General features: G+C 33.6%; 2 protein-coding genes across 3 annotated transcripts; both read left to right on the forward strand.

Annotated features, from left to right (window-relative positions):
• The first annotated feature begins 5,382 nt into the window (after nt 1–5,382).
• Nucleotides 5,383–11,795, forward strand: LOC108988184 (probable galacturonosyltransferase 14). 2 transcript variants are annotated; one of them, XM_018961333.2, is made up of 6 exons: nt 5,383–5,974; nt 7,359–7,414; nt 7,550–7,705; nt 8,313–8,903; nt 9,868–10,170; nt 10,806–11,795. In XM_018961333.2, the coding sequence occupies exons 1-6, from the start codon at nt 5,764–5,766 to the stop codon at nt 11,088–11,090; spliced, it is 1,602 nt and encodes a 533-aa protein (XP_018816878.1). In that variant the 5' UTR covers nt 5,383–5,763; the 3' UTR covers nt 11,091–11,795. The 2 variants fall into 2 exon arrangements, with proteins under 2 accessions (XP_018816878.1, XP_018816880.1); XM_018961335.2 differs by having other exon boundaries at nt 5,383–5,950.
• Nucleotides 11,796–13,452: 1,657 nt separating this feature from the next.
• On the forward strand, nt 13,453–16,373 carry LOC108988240 (membrane-anchored ubiquitin-fold protein 1-like). Its single transcript, XM_018961451.2, has 5 exons — nt 13,453–13,727; nt 14,118–14,429; nt 15,434–15,598; nt 15,954–16,047; nt 16,166–16,373. Exons 2-4 carry the CDS (start codon nt 14,297–14,299, stop codon nt 16,007–16,009), a joined length of 354 nt encoding a protein of 117 aa, XP_018816996.1. The 5' UTR covers nt 13,453–13,727; nt 14,118–14,296; the 3' UTR covers nt 16,010–16,047; nt 16,166–16,373.
• The last annotated feature ends 1,107 nt before the right edge of the window (nt 16,374–17,480 follow it).

Genomic DNA, 17,480 nt, shown 5'->3' on the forward strand with positions numbered 1-17,480 from the left:
GAACCGTACACAGTGTCGGACATTTTGTGCTAAACCTGGAAAAAAGTTTGAAGTGTTATCAATATTGCTTGTAATTGCTTTTTGATCAGTAATATTACATGTAACTGCTGAAGATGTCTTGAATAATATTTTGAATTGAGTACTCTGTAAATTGATTTCTTCATCAGAAAAGGAGAAAATAACGCTCCAATCGTGTGGTTAGAAAATGGTGACTGGTTGAGAAGGAGAAAGTTGCTCAATCAACAGGCAGCAGATCTCATTCAAACCATGGTTTTTTTCCTTTCCCTTCAACTTGTCCAGCTCAATAATTGTTTTTGTTCTTTTTTCTTTTTCAAAGTTTCTAGCATCTTTTTCACCCATTTGCATTTATGATTTGAGCAAATATAGAGTTAGGATTACCATGAAACAGAAAAATATTCCTCAAAGGTACCAGTTGCTATTTGCACTTGGAGCATCAAAACCAATTGCTGCTGCGTGATCTTTAGAAGAAAACTTAGAATAGAAAATCCAAGTTTGAAATAGAAACAAATAGATCAAGACAGCGAAAGTGTTGAGTGAGTAGTTGGACTTAAATACCCGTATGCATGCACTGGAATACTGATTGTTATTTTGACCACATAGCTTCAAGACAAAGCATCCATCCATACATAGGCACTATTTTCTAAAGAAGAAAAAATGCCTGTGTTTCCTACTCACTCTTGCATGTCACATGTGCCATTAGGGCTGTAAAATAAACAAGCTACTCGACAGGCAGCTCGAATTCGACTCGATTAAACTCGAAATCGACTCGGATCGAATATTAAATGGGCCGTTCGTAAACATAGAATTAGGCTCGATTATTAAACGATACAAACTTGTATAAAGCTCGACCGGCTCGATTAATGTTCGTGAACAAACTCGTTTGAAGCTCGACTTGACTCGTGAGCTCGACTCGTATATATTTGTATATATATAATACAATATTTATATATATATATAATAGCCAAAAGTTAGATATATATAATTTATAATATACATAAATATGTATATAGACTTAGTTTTATAGATTTATAGTCCACTACATATACAATATATAAATTTATAATATTAACTTCTAGTTTTATAGAACTAGAAGATATAATGAATACATGAGTCCAATAAATATATAACATTATAAATTTACAAATTACACCATATGGTCCATATTATATATATATATATATTCATATTAGTATATGAATGTTAGAAAGATGGTATATTGATATTAGTAATAGTAAATGTATGTTAATATATTAGTGGTGTTAGAAAGATGATACATTGATATACTATTGCTAATGTATGGTAGTGTTACGTGTATGATATACTAATATGCTAATATACTAATATTAATATATGAAAGAAAGATGGTGGTGTATTAGTATAAGTCTATAAGATATTAGTATATGTTACTATGTATGATGATGTATAATCTTAACATGTCATATTAGTATTAGTATATACATATGGTGGTGTATCAATATTAGTGGTGTATTAGTATATACATATGGTAGTGTATCAGTATTAGTGGTGTATTAATAAATATATACTATTATTAATTTATTAGTAGTATAGTCTTACATAATATATAACATTATAAATTTACAAATTACACCATCTCCTTATCATATTAGTATAATAGTATTATAGTATTAGTATATAATAGATCTATAATATTATATTATGAATAATAGATTATAATGTTTGATAAAAGATAAAGTTAGATAATGTTATATACTTATATGACGTGTTATACTAATTAATATAAATATAATATGTTATATACTTATATGACGTGTTATACTAATTAATATAAATATAATATGTTATAGTATTAGTATATAACATGTGTTACAACTTACATATTAATTTAGTTTTATATGGAATTAGTATAATAGCACTACTATATTACACTAATTAATATAAATATAATATTATATTATGAGTAATAAATTATAATGTTGGACAAAATATATAAATTATGAGCATTTATTTTAATTTTATATTAAACATTTTAATTTTTAAATTTTTGTCATAAACGAGCCGAGCTCGGGCTCGGCTCGTTAACAGAATCGAGCTCGAGCCGAGCTCGAACTTACTTCCCTTCTACACGAGCCGAGCTCAGACGCTATAATGTGCTCGACTGATAAACGAGCCGAGCTCGAGCTCGACTTGAGTAGTAAACGAGCCGAGCTCGCACACCCCAGGCTCGCTCGAGCTCGGCTCGTTTACAGCCCTATGTGCCATGACTATATCCACTTAGTGTATGTTTGGGGAGTGAGATAGTAAATAGTAAGATTGTTTGTGAATAGTAGTGAGAGAGTTTGAGTTGAGTATTTTGTAAGTTTTGGGATAGAAGAGAAAAAATTGAATAAAAAATATTATAAAATTAAAATATTGTAATACTATAATTTTATAATATTATTTTTGTTTAGAGATTTGAAAATGTTGAAATTGTTTTTTATTTTTTATTTGAAAGTTTGAAAAAATTGTAATAATTAGTTTGAAAATTTTATATTTGAATTATGTCTGTAAATAAGATGAAATGAGACGAGATCAAATGATAATTTTGTGTCTCATCTAAGGTCCCAAACCTACCCGAGTTATCAGTTATGCTTTTGGATGAGCCCCCATATTTATATGGACGTTGCTACATCCACAGAGAATTTTCTCTACCGAACACTCATAAACATTTTCTTTTTTTTTTTAACTTTTTCTTTCACTATTTTTTAAACTATTTAGATATTTTTTTTAAAAAAAAAAAAAAATCACATATTCATTTAAAAACATTTACTTAATCATTAAGTTAAAAAACATTTTGCCGAAATCTTATGTGGGAATAGTATTTTCCTATTTATATGTTCAAAGTACGTGTGTACGAGGGTGCGAGAGAGAGAGAGAGAGAGAGTCAGCTGAGGTCGACCCTCCACAGTGCTTTATGACTATAGGTAAAGCCAACTACTGCCATGCTATTATGATTCTAATGTCATTTCACATTTGTCTCTAAACTGTTTAAAAAGCCACATGCCGGTGGAACATATCATACTATAAAATCCATTAATTAGAACTATACGCAACAAGCCAAGCCCCCAACACACACAAGTTTGATGTAACTATTAGAAACTCTACACTTTACACAACGTGTACCAAAATAGTACAATGGGGGACCCTTTTAATACAGCCGCAGCAAGAATCAAACTTCTCCCCCATGTGGAGGTTGCATGAAGTAGCAAAAGCTTACACACCAAACGACTTCAATTGCTTTTGACACTTGGTCTTTCCTGGTCTTCCAATTCTATCATGTTGCATGTCGAACCAACTTTTCCTGCATTGCTCACGCTTGCTTTGTTTTTATAATTCTTCTTATGTCATTTAATCATTATAATTTTTTTAAATTTTTATATAAAATAAAATAAATAATTTAATTTTTTCAAATTTTAAAATAAAAATAATATTAAAAAATATATATTTTAATAATATTTTATTTAATTTTTAATTTTAATCTCAACTCATTTCACTTATAAAAACAAATGAGACAAGATCCCATGTGTTGCCTCCCTAGTCCCTCACATGGGTCTCTCAATGCAATTACTGGGTGGGTTCAAATCTTCCTTTTTCTGCAGACTTGTGTTGGTGTCCACCACGGCGTTTGTGGATTTGCTTTGGCATTGTACAAACTTTCTATTTAGGATTTCTATACACGATGTTTTTCTGTCTGTTTTTTGTTTTGGTTTGTTGGGTCTTTTGACTATCAATGCATTCTTGTCGTGGTAAAAAATTGAATTGCTCTATGATTTTGAGCAGAGTGGTCCAACTAGTTGCACCAGTGCCTCTGTTCTGCAACAAAGTTGGATTAAATTCCTGACAGGTGAGGTAGATGGACGGTCCTCTGTAAACGACTGGATTGGTCCAATGCACTGAAAACTGGTTTTAAAAGCTCGTGACTGTTCAAGTAACTGAGAACGTTTTCTTCCTCCTAGATTTCATTATTCATAATTTTTTTTTTTAAATGATCAGATCTAAACATAAATGTTATTATGAGGCCCATTGATTAGGATTGTCTTTCTGTTTCATTGTCTAATAAAAAATAATCGGAAGGAAGGACTAATAAAACTGGGAGTTACCCACTGGAAAAGGAATTCAAACTGATATGAATTAGCAATAAATCGACCAGATTGAACTTGGTTTGAAGACTCCAAGCCAAAACATTGCAGCCAGCAGAGAAAAGAAAGAAGCTTGTCTGTCTTATTTCATGGAGTTCTATTATATTAGGTCACTTTTGCTTATTTTTTGTGCACTCCATTGATATGATTGGTTAAAACAGTTATTTTATATTAAAAATAAGTAACGCAACTAATTACATTAGTAAAGTGTACAAAAAATACATAAAAAGTGACTGCACATAAAATTTTTATATTCCATAATCCCATTTGGTATACTAAAAACTTGTCCAAACATGATAAAAACATTTGACCTCAATACTTTTTGAATAATACTACTCTTACCAATGAGTTTTACCAATGGTTTTTACCGCTCTACTTTTTTTATTTTTTTATTATTATTTTTTTTACTTAATGATTAAGTAAGTACTTTTTAATAATATTATGAATTTTTTTATTTTTTAAAAAATATTTAAATGTATTAAAAAAATACAAAAAAGAAAATACAAAAAAAATAAAACTCACAATTACATTAACGGTAGCTCCCAGCGGTAGCTGGGAGCGGTGGCCCTAGCGCCACTCATACATTTTTAGTTTTTTAATCTCCTGCCCAAAGAGATGAACAAGATCCACATAATCCCCTCAGCTTCCCCATAAACATCGGAGGCATCCAAACAAACCTCGACTTCCTTGGTTCCCCTCATCTACCCAAAGCTCAGGGTCAAACTCCCCTACCACATATTTTGTAGTTTGTTCTCTTTCTACTCTCTTTTTCTCTGATCAAATCCAACACGGTTTTGACTCCAAAATTCTGATTACCTTATTAAAATATATTATATTTTTTAATTTAAATTTATGCAGTATCAATTAATCAAGAGTAATCTTATATAACCTTTTCAATTTTTTTATATTATATTTTTTTATTTTTTTATTTTTTTTGAGTTTATTTCTTTTAAATTAAATTAATTATTCTATTTATTATTTATATATTAAATATTTGATAAAAAAAATAATAAAAATTAAAAAAAATATGATGCGTAGAAGTGTAAATTTTTTCATTAACTCTTAAACAATGAGTTGATATTTTATTAATTAATTATTGTTTATTTTTGGGGAAAATGAAATTTATTAGATCTGACGGCGATCCGCCAATGAAAAGGCACCTCACGTACTAAGAAAGAAATAAAGAACAAGAAGAAGAGAAAAGAAAACCCCATATTTTTCTCTCTCTTCCCCTGACTCTCGCTCTCTCTCTCCGTGTGAAGACCAATTGATCTGTGAGAGAGGAAGCTGTTCCAAACCCAGAAGCCCGATTTGGTTGATTGATTCAAATCAGTGATTGAGTTCTCAAAAACCCATTTGCTAATCTCCAATGCGGTCTCGTGGAAGACCAACAAGAAACAGAGTCTTGAGCGGAAAAACCCAGAGAAATAGATCTGAAATTGGTCAACGTCGTTGTGGGTGTGGGATAGGATCTAATGGTGAGGATTTTGGGACCATTGGTGGAGGTGTGTGCAGCGAGTCGAGTCGGTATTGGTAGGAGCGTAGTAGTGGTTTCCGGTGCAGTGGTGGGGCTGCATAGACGACGATGCAGCTTCATTTCTCTCCTAGCATGAGAAGTATCACAATCTCTAGCAGCAATGGATTTATTAAATTGATGAAGATCAAGGTCGCAGCTCGCCACATCTCCTATAGGACCCTCTTCCACACTATTCTGATCCTCGCTTTCTTGTTGCCATTTGTCTTCATTCTCACTGCCGTTGTTACCCTCGAAGGTGTCAACAAGTGCTCCTCATTTGGTACTCTATTTTATCAACTTTTCATTCTTTTGCATTCCCAATTTTTGGTCCAATTCGTTTACATATTGGTTTGGTCAGGGTTTTATGTCATAGATCTTGATGTGGAATCGGTTGTTTTATTATGCCCATGTTGTGATTATATGTGATTTTTATTTTAGTAGCTCAATACGATCGTCTTGTTCATTAATTGATTGGGTTGAATTGGATTTTGGTGCAGTGCCGTGTTTTGGCATGTCAATTAGGGCAGATATATTAAACGGTGATGATTAGATGTGATATTGAGTTTAGAGCTGAATATGATTGTCTTGTAAATTAATTGATTGGGTTGTTGTGTAGTGGCCGTGTTTTGGCATGTGAACCTGATTGGTTTTGTCAATTGTTTGAGTTGAATTGGGTTATGGTGTTACGCCCATGTGGTGAATATTTGTCATGTTTATTTGCGTGGCTCAATTATGATTGGTTTTATTAATTGATTGGATTGAATTGGTTTTGGTGTAATGCCCATGTGTAGATTGTTTGTGATGATGATTTGTTTAGCAGGATGCAGTTGGTTTATTAATTGAGTTGGAAGGTGGTTTTCATTGTAATGCTTATCTGATGGATCTGTCATTTGGGTATGTCTAACTGAGCTGGATGGTTTGTTAATCAGATTGGACTAATTGAAATTGATCTGAATATTAAGTTCTGGTATGTTTTAATCGAAATTGATGTATCTCAAAATCTGATATTTCTGTCAGTTTAAGTTTGTTTATCTCTTTTATAAGTTTCTCTTGTTTTGTTTAATTGAAGTTGATTATGAAGTAAGAAATCATATGTATTTATCCAATTTAGACACGTATTGTTTTGCAGAACATTGTTGATTATTTCCTGTCACTAAATTCATAGGTTATTTGTACATTTTCAAGCATCACATCATCTTTATATCTGAATTTAATTGTTCATTATGATTCTATGACTTATAATCTTCTTTCTTATCAATTGCTAAAAAGGGTCACCTCCTAGGCAACATGCTTTGATTTCCCAGCAGTTTGCATCTAACAGTGCCTACTTTTTATCTATAAAAAAGCTTATCAAAGCTTATTTTCTTTCTCATATTGCTAGCATCAACTTCACTATTTGCCGAAATGTTGACTGTAAAAATTTGGTTCTTCCTTGATTCATTTTTTTTCTTCTCAATGTTGCCCCTTTTTTATCATTGCATTAAATATAAACTTGAACATACATTGCAGTGTATTAATTATTATATGGTTCGATTGTGTTTGCTTTCTCTGGCCTGCTTGTAGCATCCATGGTAGTCAGTTAAGGTTTAGGATTTATTTCCTGAAATGATATCATACAGTTTATGGTGGATCTACGAATTCATTCTCATTCTTCTGTGCTGCAGATTGTTTAGGCAGGCGTTTGGGACCAAGGTTTCTTGGTAGGGTTGATGATTCAGGAGTAAGCAACTTTTTCCTGACACTTGAATTTCATATTAATTAGTGTTGATGGAAATCTTCAATTGTTCTTTTACATCTACAATGCTTATGTATTAACTTATGCTGGATCCTTGCTGTGGCGGTGATGGTGCGGCAGAGATTGGTTAGAGATTTTTACAAGATTCTTAATCAAGTTAATGCTGAGGAAATCCCACATGGTCTCAAGCTGCCAGCTTCGTTTAGTCAACTTGTTTCTGAAATGAAGAACAACCAGTATGATGCAAGGACCTTCGCTTTCATGTTAAGGGCTATGGTATGTTTCACGTGACGAATATAATTGTGTAAAGATAATATATTATTGATAGGACATAGGGTTTTTGGAAACTGAGGTCTTCCTGAATGATTCTTTCTAATTTCACGGTTTGTTTAGGTTTTCCAATTATAAACCTTTGAAATCATTTAAGATGTATGAACCAGGTTATATGAAATCCTGGTCTTTGCTCAAGTTAGATCCTTTGGTAGTATCATTAACATTTTAGAAACTCTCTTGGGTGAATGTATTTTATTTGGAACAATTTGCTCTAATGGTAGTCATTCTCCTTAATTAATGAGATTACAAAGAATGACTAAGGATGGAGTGGCGCTGATGAGAAAGTTCCCACCTTACATGCCCTCATTGCAACCATCAGGTTTTGAGTTTAGTGGATGTACGAAGCGTTAGAAAGCATAATTTCAGCATCTGCTGTCTAAAGTGGAATTCTTTGTGCTATTCTTTCTTAATTTGACCCTTTAACCTTGCAAGTTGGTTTCACAAAGCATATTAAAATCTTTGTGCTACTTCCCACCCCTCCTTCCTTCCTAATGTAAAATCTTAAGATAAGTTAGCACAAGCTCAACTAACGTCATGTTCATGTGCACAGATGGAGAAATTTGAAAGGGAGATTAGGGAATCTAAATTTTCAGAGCTGATGAACAAGCACTTTGCAGCTAGTTCCATTCCAAAAGGGATCCACTGTCTGTCTCTTCGTTTGACTGATGAATATTCCTCAAATGCCCATGCACGCAAACAATTGCCTCCTCCAGAGTTACTCCCTTTGCTCTCTAACAAGTCTTATCACCACTTTATCCTGTCAACTGATAACATTTTGGCTGCTTCAGTCGTTGTTGCTTCTACTGTCCAGTCATCTCAAAAACCTGAAAAGATTGTCTTCCATGTCATCACTGACAAGAAAACTTATGCGGGTATGCACTCATGGTTTGCACTAAATCCTATCTCCCCAGCTATTGTTGAAGTGAAAGGTGTTCACCAGTTTGACTGGTTAACAAGAGAAAATGTTCCAGTACTTGAAGCTGTAGAGAACCAAAATGGAATCAGGAATTACTACCATGGTAATCATGTTGCAGGGGCCAACCTCAGTGATACTACTCCACGAACATTTGCTTCAAAATTACAAGCTAGAAGTCCTAAGTATATATCCTTACTCAATCATCTTCGCATATATATACCCGAGGTAATTGCATGTGATTTATACTGTTTCTTTTCCCTTATTTGATTTCTGGGGACCTATAACATACGATCCTGTTAGTTCAATAAAGGTAAAAGAAACAAATGAGAAAATAATGCTGATGCATGATATCATAGGCAGTTAATGCTTCGTATGCCCCAAGGCAGTTATGTGGCCAAAGTTTTTCTCACACCTGTAAATCCTTACTTCACATTAATGACTAACGTATCTCATTAGCAATGGCCAAGAACTTCATCTTCTCGGATGAGAAAGACTAGGTACATGATTGAGTCTGTCTGCTCTCAGTTATGTGTGTGCAAATATACTCAAGTGTGTATTGTAAATTCTAGTAGAATTGGATGGCCTCGGATTGTTGGTTGAATATGTATTGACAGGGCTGACTTCAAATCACTGAATTTTTCTGACTTCTTCATAAAATCATGTGTTCAATTAGACTATGCAATGATATATAGATGGGAGACAAGTGTGGAAAAAGAACCCATGGATTTCTTAGTGATGGGTAGTTGTTTTCTCTAAAGAGATTTTTTTATTCTAGAGGATGATGATGTGGGATCTGTTGAAGTAATTTGAATGTTAATTGTGCGCTTCCCATCATTAGAAACTTGGCACTCAGCTCTATTTGAAAAAGGGGTTGTCCAAGGCTTGAGGGCGAGCTTTACGTAAGAGAGAATGGAGAGTGAATCAAAAGGTGCTCAATCATTCTTTTTCTGGCCCCTTTCAATCTTATTTGTAGTTGAGAAGGGGGAAGGAGACTATATCACCCAGTGAAGTGGGATCTTTGACAATCCATGTACACTTGGAACGTAGAACAATAACATTGTGTCCCCTAAGATTTGCAATTGTTATATTGTATTTTTTGTTCTGTATAAAATTTCCCCTTCTTTCTCCTTTTGTTTATTTTTTCCCTTTTAATTCCGAAATAATTATGCTTTTTATGTGTATTGAACAGCTCTTTCCAAACCTCGACAAGGTCGTCTTTTTAGATGATGATGTTGTGATTCAGCGTGATTTATCTCCACTTTGGGAAATTGACCTTGAGGGAAAAGTTAATGGAGCTGTTGAAACTTGTAAAGGTGAAGATGAGTGGGTAATGTCTAAGCATTTCAGGAACTACTTCAATTTTTCCCATCCTCTCATATCAAAGAATTTGGACCCTGATGAATGTGCATGGGCTTACGGGATGAATATCTTTGATCTTAGTGCTTGGAGGAAGACAAATATAAGAGAAACATATCATTCTTGGCTGAGAGAGGTAAACCCAAGAATTCATTTTACTTGCTAACTGTTTTTATTCTTGTTTATAAGCATCCATAAACATGCACCTCATTTGTTTTCTTTTCCCTCCGTTTGTGTATTTTAAGTTATGGATTATGAAGGAATTGAAAATATTGACTTTAGGAAATATAATATCATCTTTCTATTTGGCAGGGGTGTCTATGCCCGATCCATTGATGGGGCCATAACCTTGTTTTATGTTCCTTTTAGCCTCTGGGTTTAGAGAAAAGATGAAGTTCTTTCCTGGATACCCTTTTTGCAGATATATGATTACTACACTTAGTGTGCATAATTTTCAGGCAACTTAAGCTCATTACGATATTCTGGATTTTGCAAAATGTTGGTCTGTTTGCTTTGAAGTCACTTCAAATATAAAATTTCAAGCTTTTGATCTCTTCTACCCTTTTCTTGATGAAAAGTGCTAGTGGGATGGTAATTTATTAAGGAACTCTGAGTTTCAACATCGAACTGATTTTTCAAATTGAATTGGTTCATTTTTTTCTGGGTTTTATTGTTGACTGTATTTCATAGGTTTTGCAATTTCTTACCCAACTGTAAGTAACTTATAGACCTGCCACCATTTAACTTGGATTCTGGGTTTGTATGTGGCAGAATCTGAAGTCAAACTTGACAATGTGGAAACTTGGGACCTTACCACCTGCTTTGATTGCATTTAAAGGTCATGTTCACCCAATTGACCCATCGTGGCACATGCTTGGCTTGGGCTATCAGAATAACACCAACATTGAGAGTGTAAAAAAAGCCGCAGTTATCCACTATAATGGCCAATCTAAACCATGGTTGCAGATTGGCTTGGAGCATCTCCGACCATTTTGGACCAAGCATGTCAATTACACCAATGATTTTATAAGGAACTGCCACATCTTGGAGTCGTAGTTGATCAACTAGAGGAGCTATAAACAAGAGAGAGGGGCTGGGAAAAAGATCCGAGTTATACAGATTTCATACGAATCTTTTGAGGTTCAAATTTCTTTCCGAGATTTATTTGAGAAGACTAGCAGAAAAGTGGCCAAAAGGTCAGACCTTTCAAAGTCCAGATTCACTCGCATTTGCAAACAAGGACCGGCATCAATATCACGGCATGAGATTCATTCTTTCAATCTGTAACATAGCAGTCCGTCCATTATTTTTTGGTTGAGAAAAGGCTACTATTGTTGGTCCTCTGCCAGGGGGAGTCTTGCCTGATTTCTTAGAGCATATTTTGAAATAAAGTGAAAATATACAAAGATAGAAGGTACTGATGTTAATGCCCTTCGTGTTGAATGGTGAATGGACGAGGAAGGCTAGAACAGATCTTCTGTGAGGCTCCCCCAGTAGCCCAGAAATGTTTCTTTGCCTTGATTTTTTATTCTTTTGTTGTTTTCATTTTTGTTAGTACCCATTTTTCCCCTTTCATTGCTATTATTACGGTGGATTTTAGGGGTAGGCCATGAGATTGCTCTGCAGGTCCCATTTAAATGAGGAACTTTTTTAGGTTATAAATCGGTATCTGTTATGTACGAGAGACATTGAAATGTGCAGAAAATTCTTTTGAACTTTCTTCCATCTGTATGCTTTTAACGATAGTTTCAAAATGTTCTGTAGTAGTATATTGTGCATGTATTTTTTGGTACCCAATTCAGTGTATTCAACATGTCATCGAAAGGAATCAATTGCAGAAGCTCGTCCTTGCCCTCATTGTTTCTTTAACGATCAGCCATTGACCGATGAGCCTGAATGGGTTTATTCTGAACAATCGTTAGTATCGATAATCCATGCGCCGCCTCATCCAAAGCTCGAAGGAGATGGTTTTATGTATGGAGTATCATCATAATGGAATTTTTGCTGTCAACTGCTGGAGAATGATATTGGGTCATTGGAATCTCATAACGAGGTTTTCAAGAAGAGATTCTTTTATATAAATGGAACTTGGTGAGTTGGTGCTGACAAGAAACCCATTCAGAATAAACCCTAATATTATTTCTTCAAGACCTTTTGTCAACAAACCAGCACCACATAATCACATATTTATTGGTCTAATAACCCTTTGTCATTTTGCTTTTTTCCTTGACTACAATACACTGTTTGTTGGGCAATAATTTATCTGCACTGTTAACATTAGCTTAGTGTCATTTAGTGGCATTATCAGATATATAACATTTGGGTGATTCTTCCAAAGCCTCAAATGGAGAATCTTGAATGGTTATCAGCTGCCAATCCAATCAAACATGAAAGTGCATAGTATAATATGAAGGACATGAATTACTGTGAAAGCATCAGCAAAGGGAAATTGATTTGATGTTGTGAATATTAGATGAGTAGTGTTCTCTTCTCTTCTTCTCCAAGGACAAAACAGGGGTCTCTGTGTTTTATCTTCTTGCTGAAACTTCACGTGCTCATCCTCATAATACTATCTTTTCCTTTGATATAGGTTGTTAGAATGTCAAATTTTGTGAAACTCTAGCACATGATGTACAACCCTTGACATTTTCCCTCTGAAAATTCTACAATATTTTCTTGATTTCCTTTTGGGCATGAAAAGCCACCATTTAAAACTTCAAAATGATAGAACATATAAACCCTAAAGGAACATTCTAGAGGGGGGATAGACTTTTGATGGCTTCTCATAAATACTCAACATTCATGCTTAAATGCTTATGCAACTTCTATTCGATTGAATGTATACTACCAAGTAGCACATCATTGAAACGGATAAGGATTCTCTCGATTTCAAGTACGCATCTACTTATCTTCTTAAACCTTATCAAAATCATAATGAAATAATCACAAAAAGATCTCGTAAAAATAAATTTATAAAATAATATGATTTGATATGGTATACTAAATTATAAAATAAATCTAATATATCATATGAAATCATAACAATTTATAAATAAATAGTGTTATATATACTTATAACTTTTAGTTACAAAACTTATTTTGTCAGTTTTGTTTTTAAATTTCAAAATTTGAATTTAAAATTTCATAATTTTCAACATATCATTATATGTGGAAAAGTAAATTTTTTTTAAGTTTTTTTTTAAGTACAAATAACAAATTTTTTTTTATAAATTTACTTTTATAATATATATATATATATATTTTTTTTTTTTGACGGTAACACGTCTCAATCATAAATTGATACCTCAATAATGGGTAATGTATGGTAATGTATATTGACATTAATTGACGTCATCTTAGGATTTGAAGAAGGCTTATAGGTCTCTCGTAAAAGGAAAAAAAAAAAATGTAAATTTGGTTATACTTCTTCCGCTTCACGATTCATTCACGAATGATTCATGAATACGATAGCCTGTTCAAGTCGGATAGAAAAATTGGTTTCATTGACCATAGACTTTGAAAACTCCGAAACAACCTCGTTCCTTGGGAGCTTGTTTGATCCCTCTCTATGACTTTAAGCATATTAATTATTAGAAGCTCGTCGACTTCTTCCTCATACGTTGCTTGGATTTCTTAACCAAAAGGTGCGGGAGAAGGGGAATAGATGATAACCCTGATCAGTCTCTGAGCCATGTAAGACGGACCATGAAGTTTTATTGAATTCTTTTGATTGTTCCTTTTGATTTCTGATCGATTTGCTTTTCCTGGCTTTGTATCTTGGTACTGGACGTAATTTCTCCCTGTTTTCTTAAAGACCCGGCTGGCCATAGCTGTTGTCGAGTTCATTGCCCCCAAAAACTCCCGTTGCAAATACATAACCATTTCTTTACTGACCCAGTTGGGCATATTTGTTACTGATTTTCATTGCTATAAAATGAAATTCCCGTTGCAAATACAAATCCCTTTCCATACTGTTTCCCCTTTTGTATTAGTTTCCAATTCCAGGCTTTGACTCTTTTATTATACAAATCCTATTTAATTTAGTAATTTACTCTTCTCTCTATTCTTTGGATCGTAATTCAGATTTGCAGAATACCCGGTGGGAATTTGATGAAATATTAATGTTGGCGAGACAATTCAATCTGCTCACTGCGCTATTAATTCCTCGTAGCGAGCCCAATTGACATATCGATTCGTTAATAGAAGACCCAACTGAAGCTTTTTGGTGCCCAAAGTCTAATAGTGTCTTTCATCTTTGAAGAATGGCCGCGGTGCAAAATCAATTAGAGATCAAGTTTAGGTTGACTGATGGATCGGATATCGGCCCCAAAAGCTTTCCCGTTGCTACAAGTGTTGCAAATTTAAAGGAAAGCATTCTTGCTCAATGGCCAAAAGGTGGTTATCTTGTTTTTTGTGTGTTTGATTTTAATTCCATAATCATCTGTTCGTCAAGCTTTTTTTCATCTTACCATAGTTCTTCAGTGTGAAACAAGTAGTGACAACTGTTACATAATGAAATCTGGGGTAAAGATGTCGGATTGGATCATTCAGATTTGCTGTACAGTGACTAAGAATTTTTTTGTGTTATATCTGTCATAGAGCATTACATTGCTTTTGAATTCACTAACCAACTTTTGGGGCGGAGCTCTCATAGACAACTTAGCCATCACCATCATGATGACAAATACAGAAGTAGTGGACGATGCAGTATCCTACAAACTGATTCTATGCAGCATCCTCTCAAGAAACTAAGTAGACTTGCTGGAGAGCACACTATGGAAACTTATTTTGAATGCTCTGGTTAACACAGAAGGGGTTAGTTAACATGGCATTGAAGGTGGCTTTTATTGGAAATGCTTCCTCAAAGGGATTGGCTGTATGACCGAAATAAGACCCAAGAACCAATGAGAGATAGCTAGTTATTCTTTATATTGAAATTAAGGTTGTCCGAGATCCACGGGAAGTTTCTGAAAACTGCAGCATTTTTGGCAGCTGCCCACAAGAGGCAAAGAATAGCCTGTAGCTCTTACTGCCACATTGGGTAATGGTCAAGGAGATCTATATTTGCCGTTGACTAGCCTTATTCAATGGCAATAAAATGCAAGTCATACTTGGTAAAAATCAAGTGCATTAAGTTCTTTCTTGAAATTGCATTTGATATTCTAGATGATGAGAACATCAATGTTAAGCATGGACCAAGAGCATTTGATAACACGAGTAACACTAAAATTGGCATTCTTTAGGTCTTAAATTCCATCACCTTTTCTGTCTATTCTATGTCAGTTATTATGTCTTAGTAGACCTCTTCGTTTGAAATTTCTCTCTCTACTATCTTGCAATTCCTTGATTTTTAATGTTATATGAGATACATACATAAATGCTATATTTTGATTTTTTAGAGAAGGAGAATGGTCCAAGGACAGTGAAAGATGTCAAGTTAATAAGTGCAGGCAAAATATTGGAGAACAACAGAACACTAGGGGAGTGCCAGAGCCCATTATGTGACATCCCTGGTGGAGTCACGACCATGCACGTCATCGTTCAGCCACCTTCTTCAGATAAAGGTAAAAGTGTTTCTGAGACATTCCATAAATTGTTACTGATATTTACAAAGTAAGACCTATTATTTCTCTGCCTTTTAGGTTCTTCTGTTGGGGAGAAATATATTTTCCATTTCGATTCTACTGCTGTTTTATTTTTAATTGTCACCTCTAAGTGATGGCTCCATTCTACCAATTCCTTGTTTACATATAATTAGAAATAGTTTTGGTTATGTTAGCTCGTACACTTTAGTTATGGTGACTTCTTAAACCTTGGCTATCTATGTATATTCATTTAACTGCTCTTCTTCCCAACTTCAAGTTCTATTTTACTTAACCTGATCTTTGACAAAATGCTTATCTTCTTCTAATTCAACAGAAAAGAAAGGAGCAAGCCAACCAAAGGAGAGCAAGTGTGTTTGTGTTATATTATGATTTACAGTTTTAAATAGTGGACGTGTCATTATTATCAGGTGGGTGTGGATTTTTTTTGTATGATTGCGGAGATACCGTCCCTTTCATTACTAATATCATTCGGGCTCTTAATTTTACCCCTTTTCATTGAGTTTGTGTATCTCATTTCTACTTCAGGTAAAGAGTATTGGAGCTAGTAAGACAATGAAAGTTGGTGGCTTGCTTTGATGCAGAAGTAGGCACATTTGTCATTGGTCATGTTTCATTTCAGGTTAACGATTTCCTCATATAGTTGTTGCCTTTCTTTGATTCGGTATATTTTGTTCATTGTTAAGTACATCAGAGTCTCTTATAATGAAATCCTATCTCCAATTTTTGTCTTTAAGTATCTTTTGCACTTCCCCCAAGCCTACATTTTAAATTTCTCATCTTATTTATAGTAGTTTGAGAATATGAATTGGAATTGCAATGTAATATCTGAGGCCATTAATTTACCCCAATGAAAGGCTCAGGTGATACAGGAATGTTCATCACTTGTGTACTTCATGGCTTGCTTATTACCATAAATTGTCTTTTTCTTTATGAACACACTCGTTTGGACGGCTGAAAGAAATTGATGTAGTCCAATGTGGTCGTAGGTTAGGTCTAGATGGTCTTATAAAAAATTAAAAAAAAATGTTTGGTCTAGATGATGAGTTGAGATGAAAGTTAAAAATTAAATAAAATATTATTAGAATATTATTTTTTAATATTATTATTATTTTAGAATTTGAAAAAGTTAAATTGTTTATTTTATTTTATGTGGTAATTTGTGAAAATTGTAATGATGAGAAGAGATAGATTGAGAGTATTTCTCAATCCAAATTAAGCCGTTTATTATTATTTTTTTAACATTCATTTTCATTATGTTTAAAGATGTATTGACTTGGAATTAATTATAAAGGATTGTCTCGGAATTATAAAGGATGATAGCCCTCAATCTCATCTGCTTTCCACTGTTGATGATTTTCATGATCTCTATTGCCCCCAAGTAAACAAGTGAATGTGGTTGGAAGATGAAGGGAACCTACATAAACTTGGAAATGATAGTCCCACCGATAATGGGTACAGAGAGAATCACCGATTCAAGGGTTTTTTTTTTTTTTTATAATAATTAAGGAAGTGTTTTAATTTGTGATTTTTTAAAAATATTTTAAAGGATTTAAAAAATGTTTGAAAAAAATAAAAATAAAATTCACACAGTCGGTATAAATTTTTGGTGATGTATCTCGGTGACTGTAGCACAATCCTATAAACTTTAATGGCACAAATCTCTAGATATTAACTACCATAATCACAATGCAGGAAAAGAAAAACACTACTATAATCACAAAAATGTCAGTTATATTTACGGAATGTGCAAGTGACAAATACTCTTTTAAAAAAAAATGAAATTTATTATTAAAGAATTAAATTTTTTTTTTTTATATAAATTGAATACACTCATTCATTT

Source organism: Juglans regia, chromosome 1 (assembly GCF_001411555.2).
Source record: "Juglans regia cultivar Chandler chromosome 1, Walnut 2.0, whole genome shotgun sequence".
Lineage (NCBI taxonomy): Eukaryota > Viridiplantae > Streptophyta > Magnoliopsida > Fagales > Juglandaceae > Juglans > Juglans regia.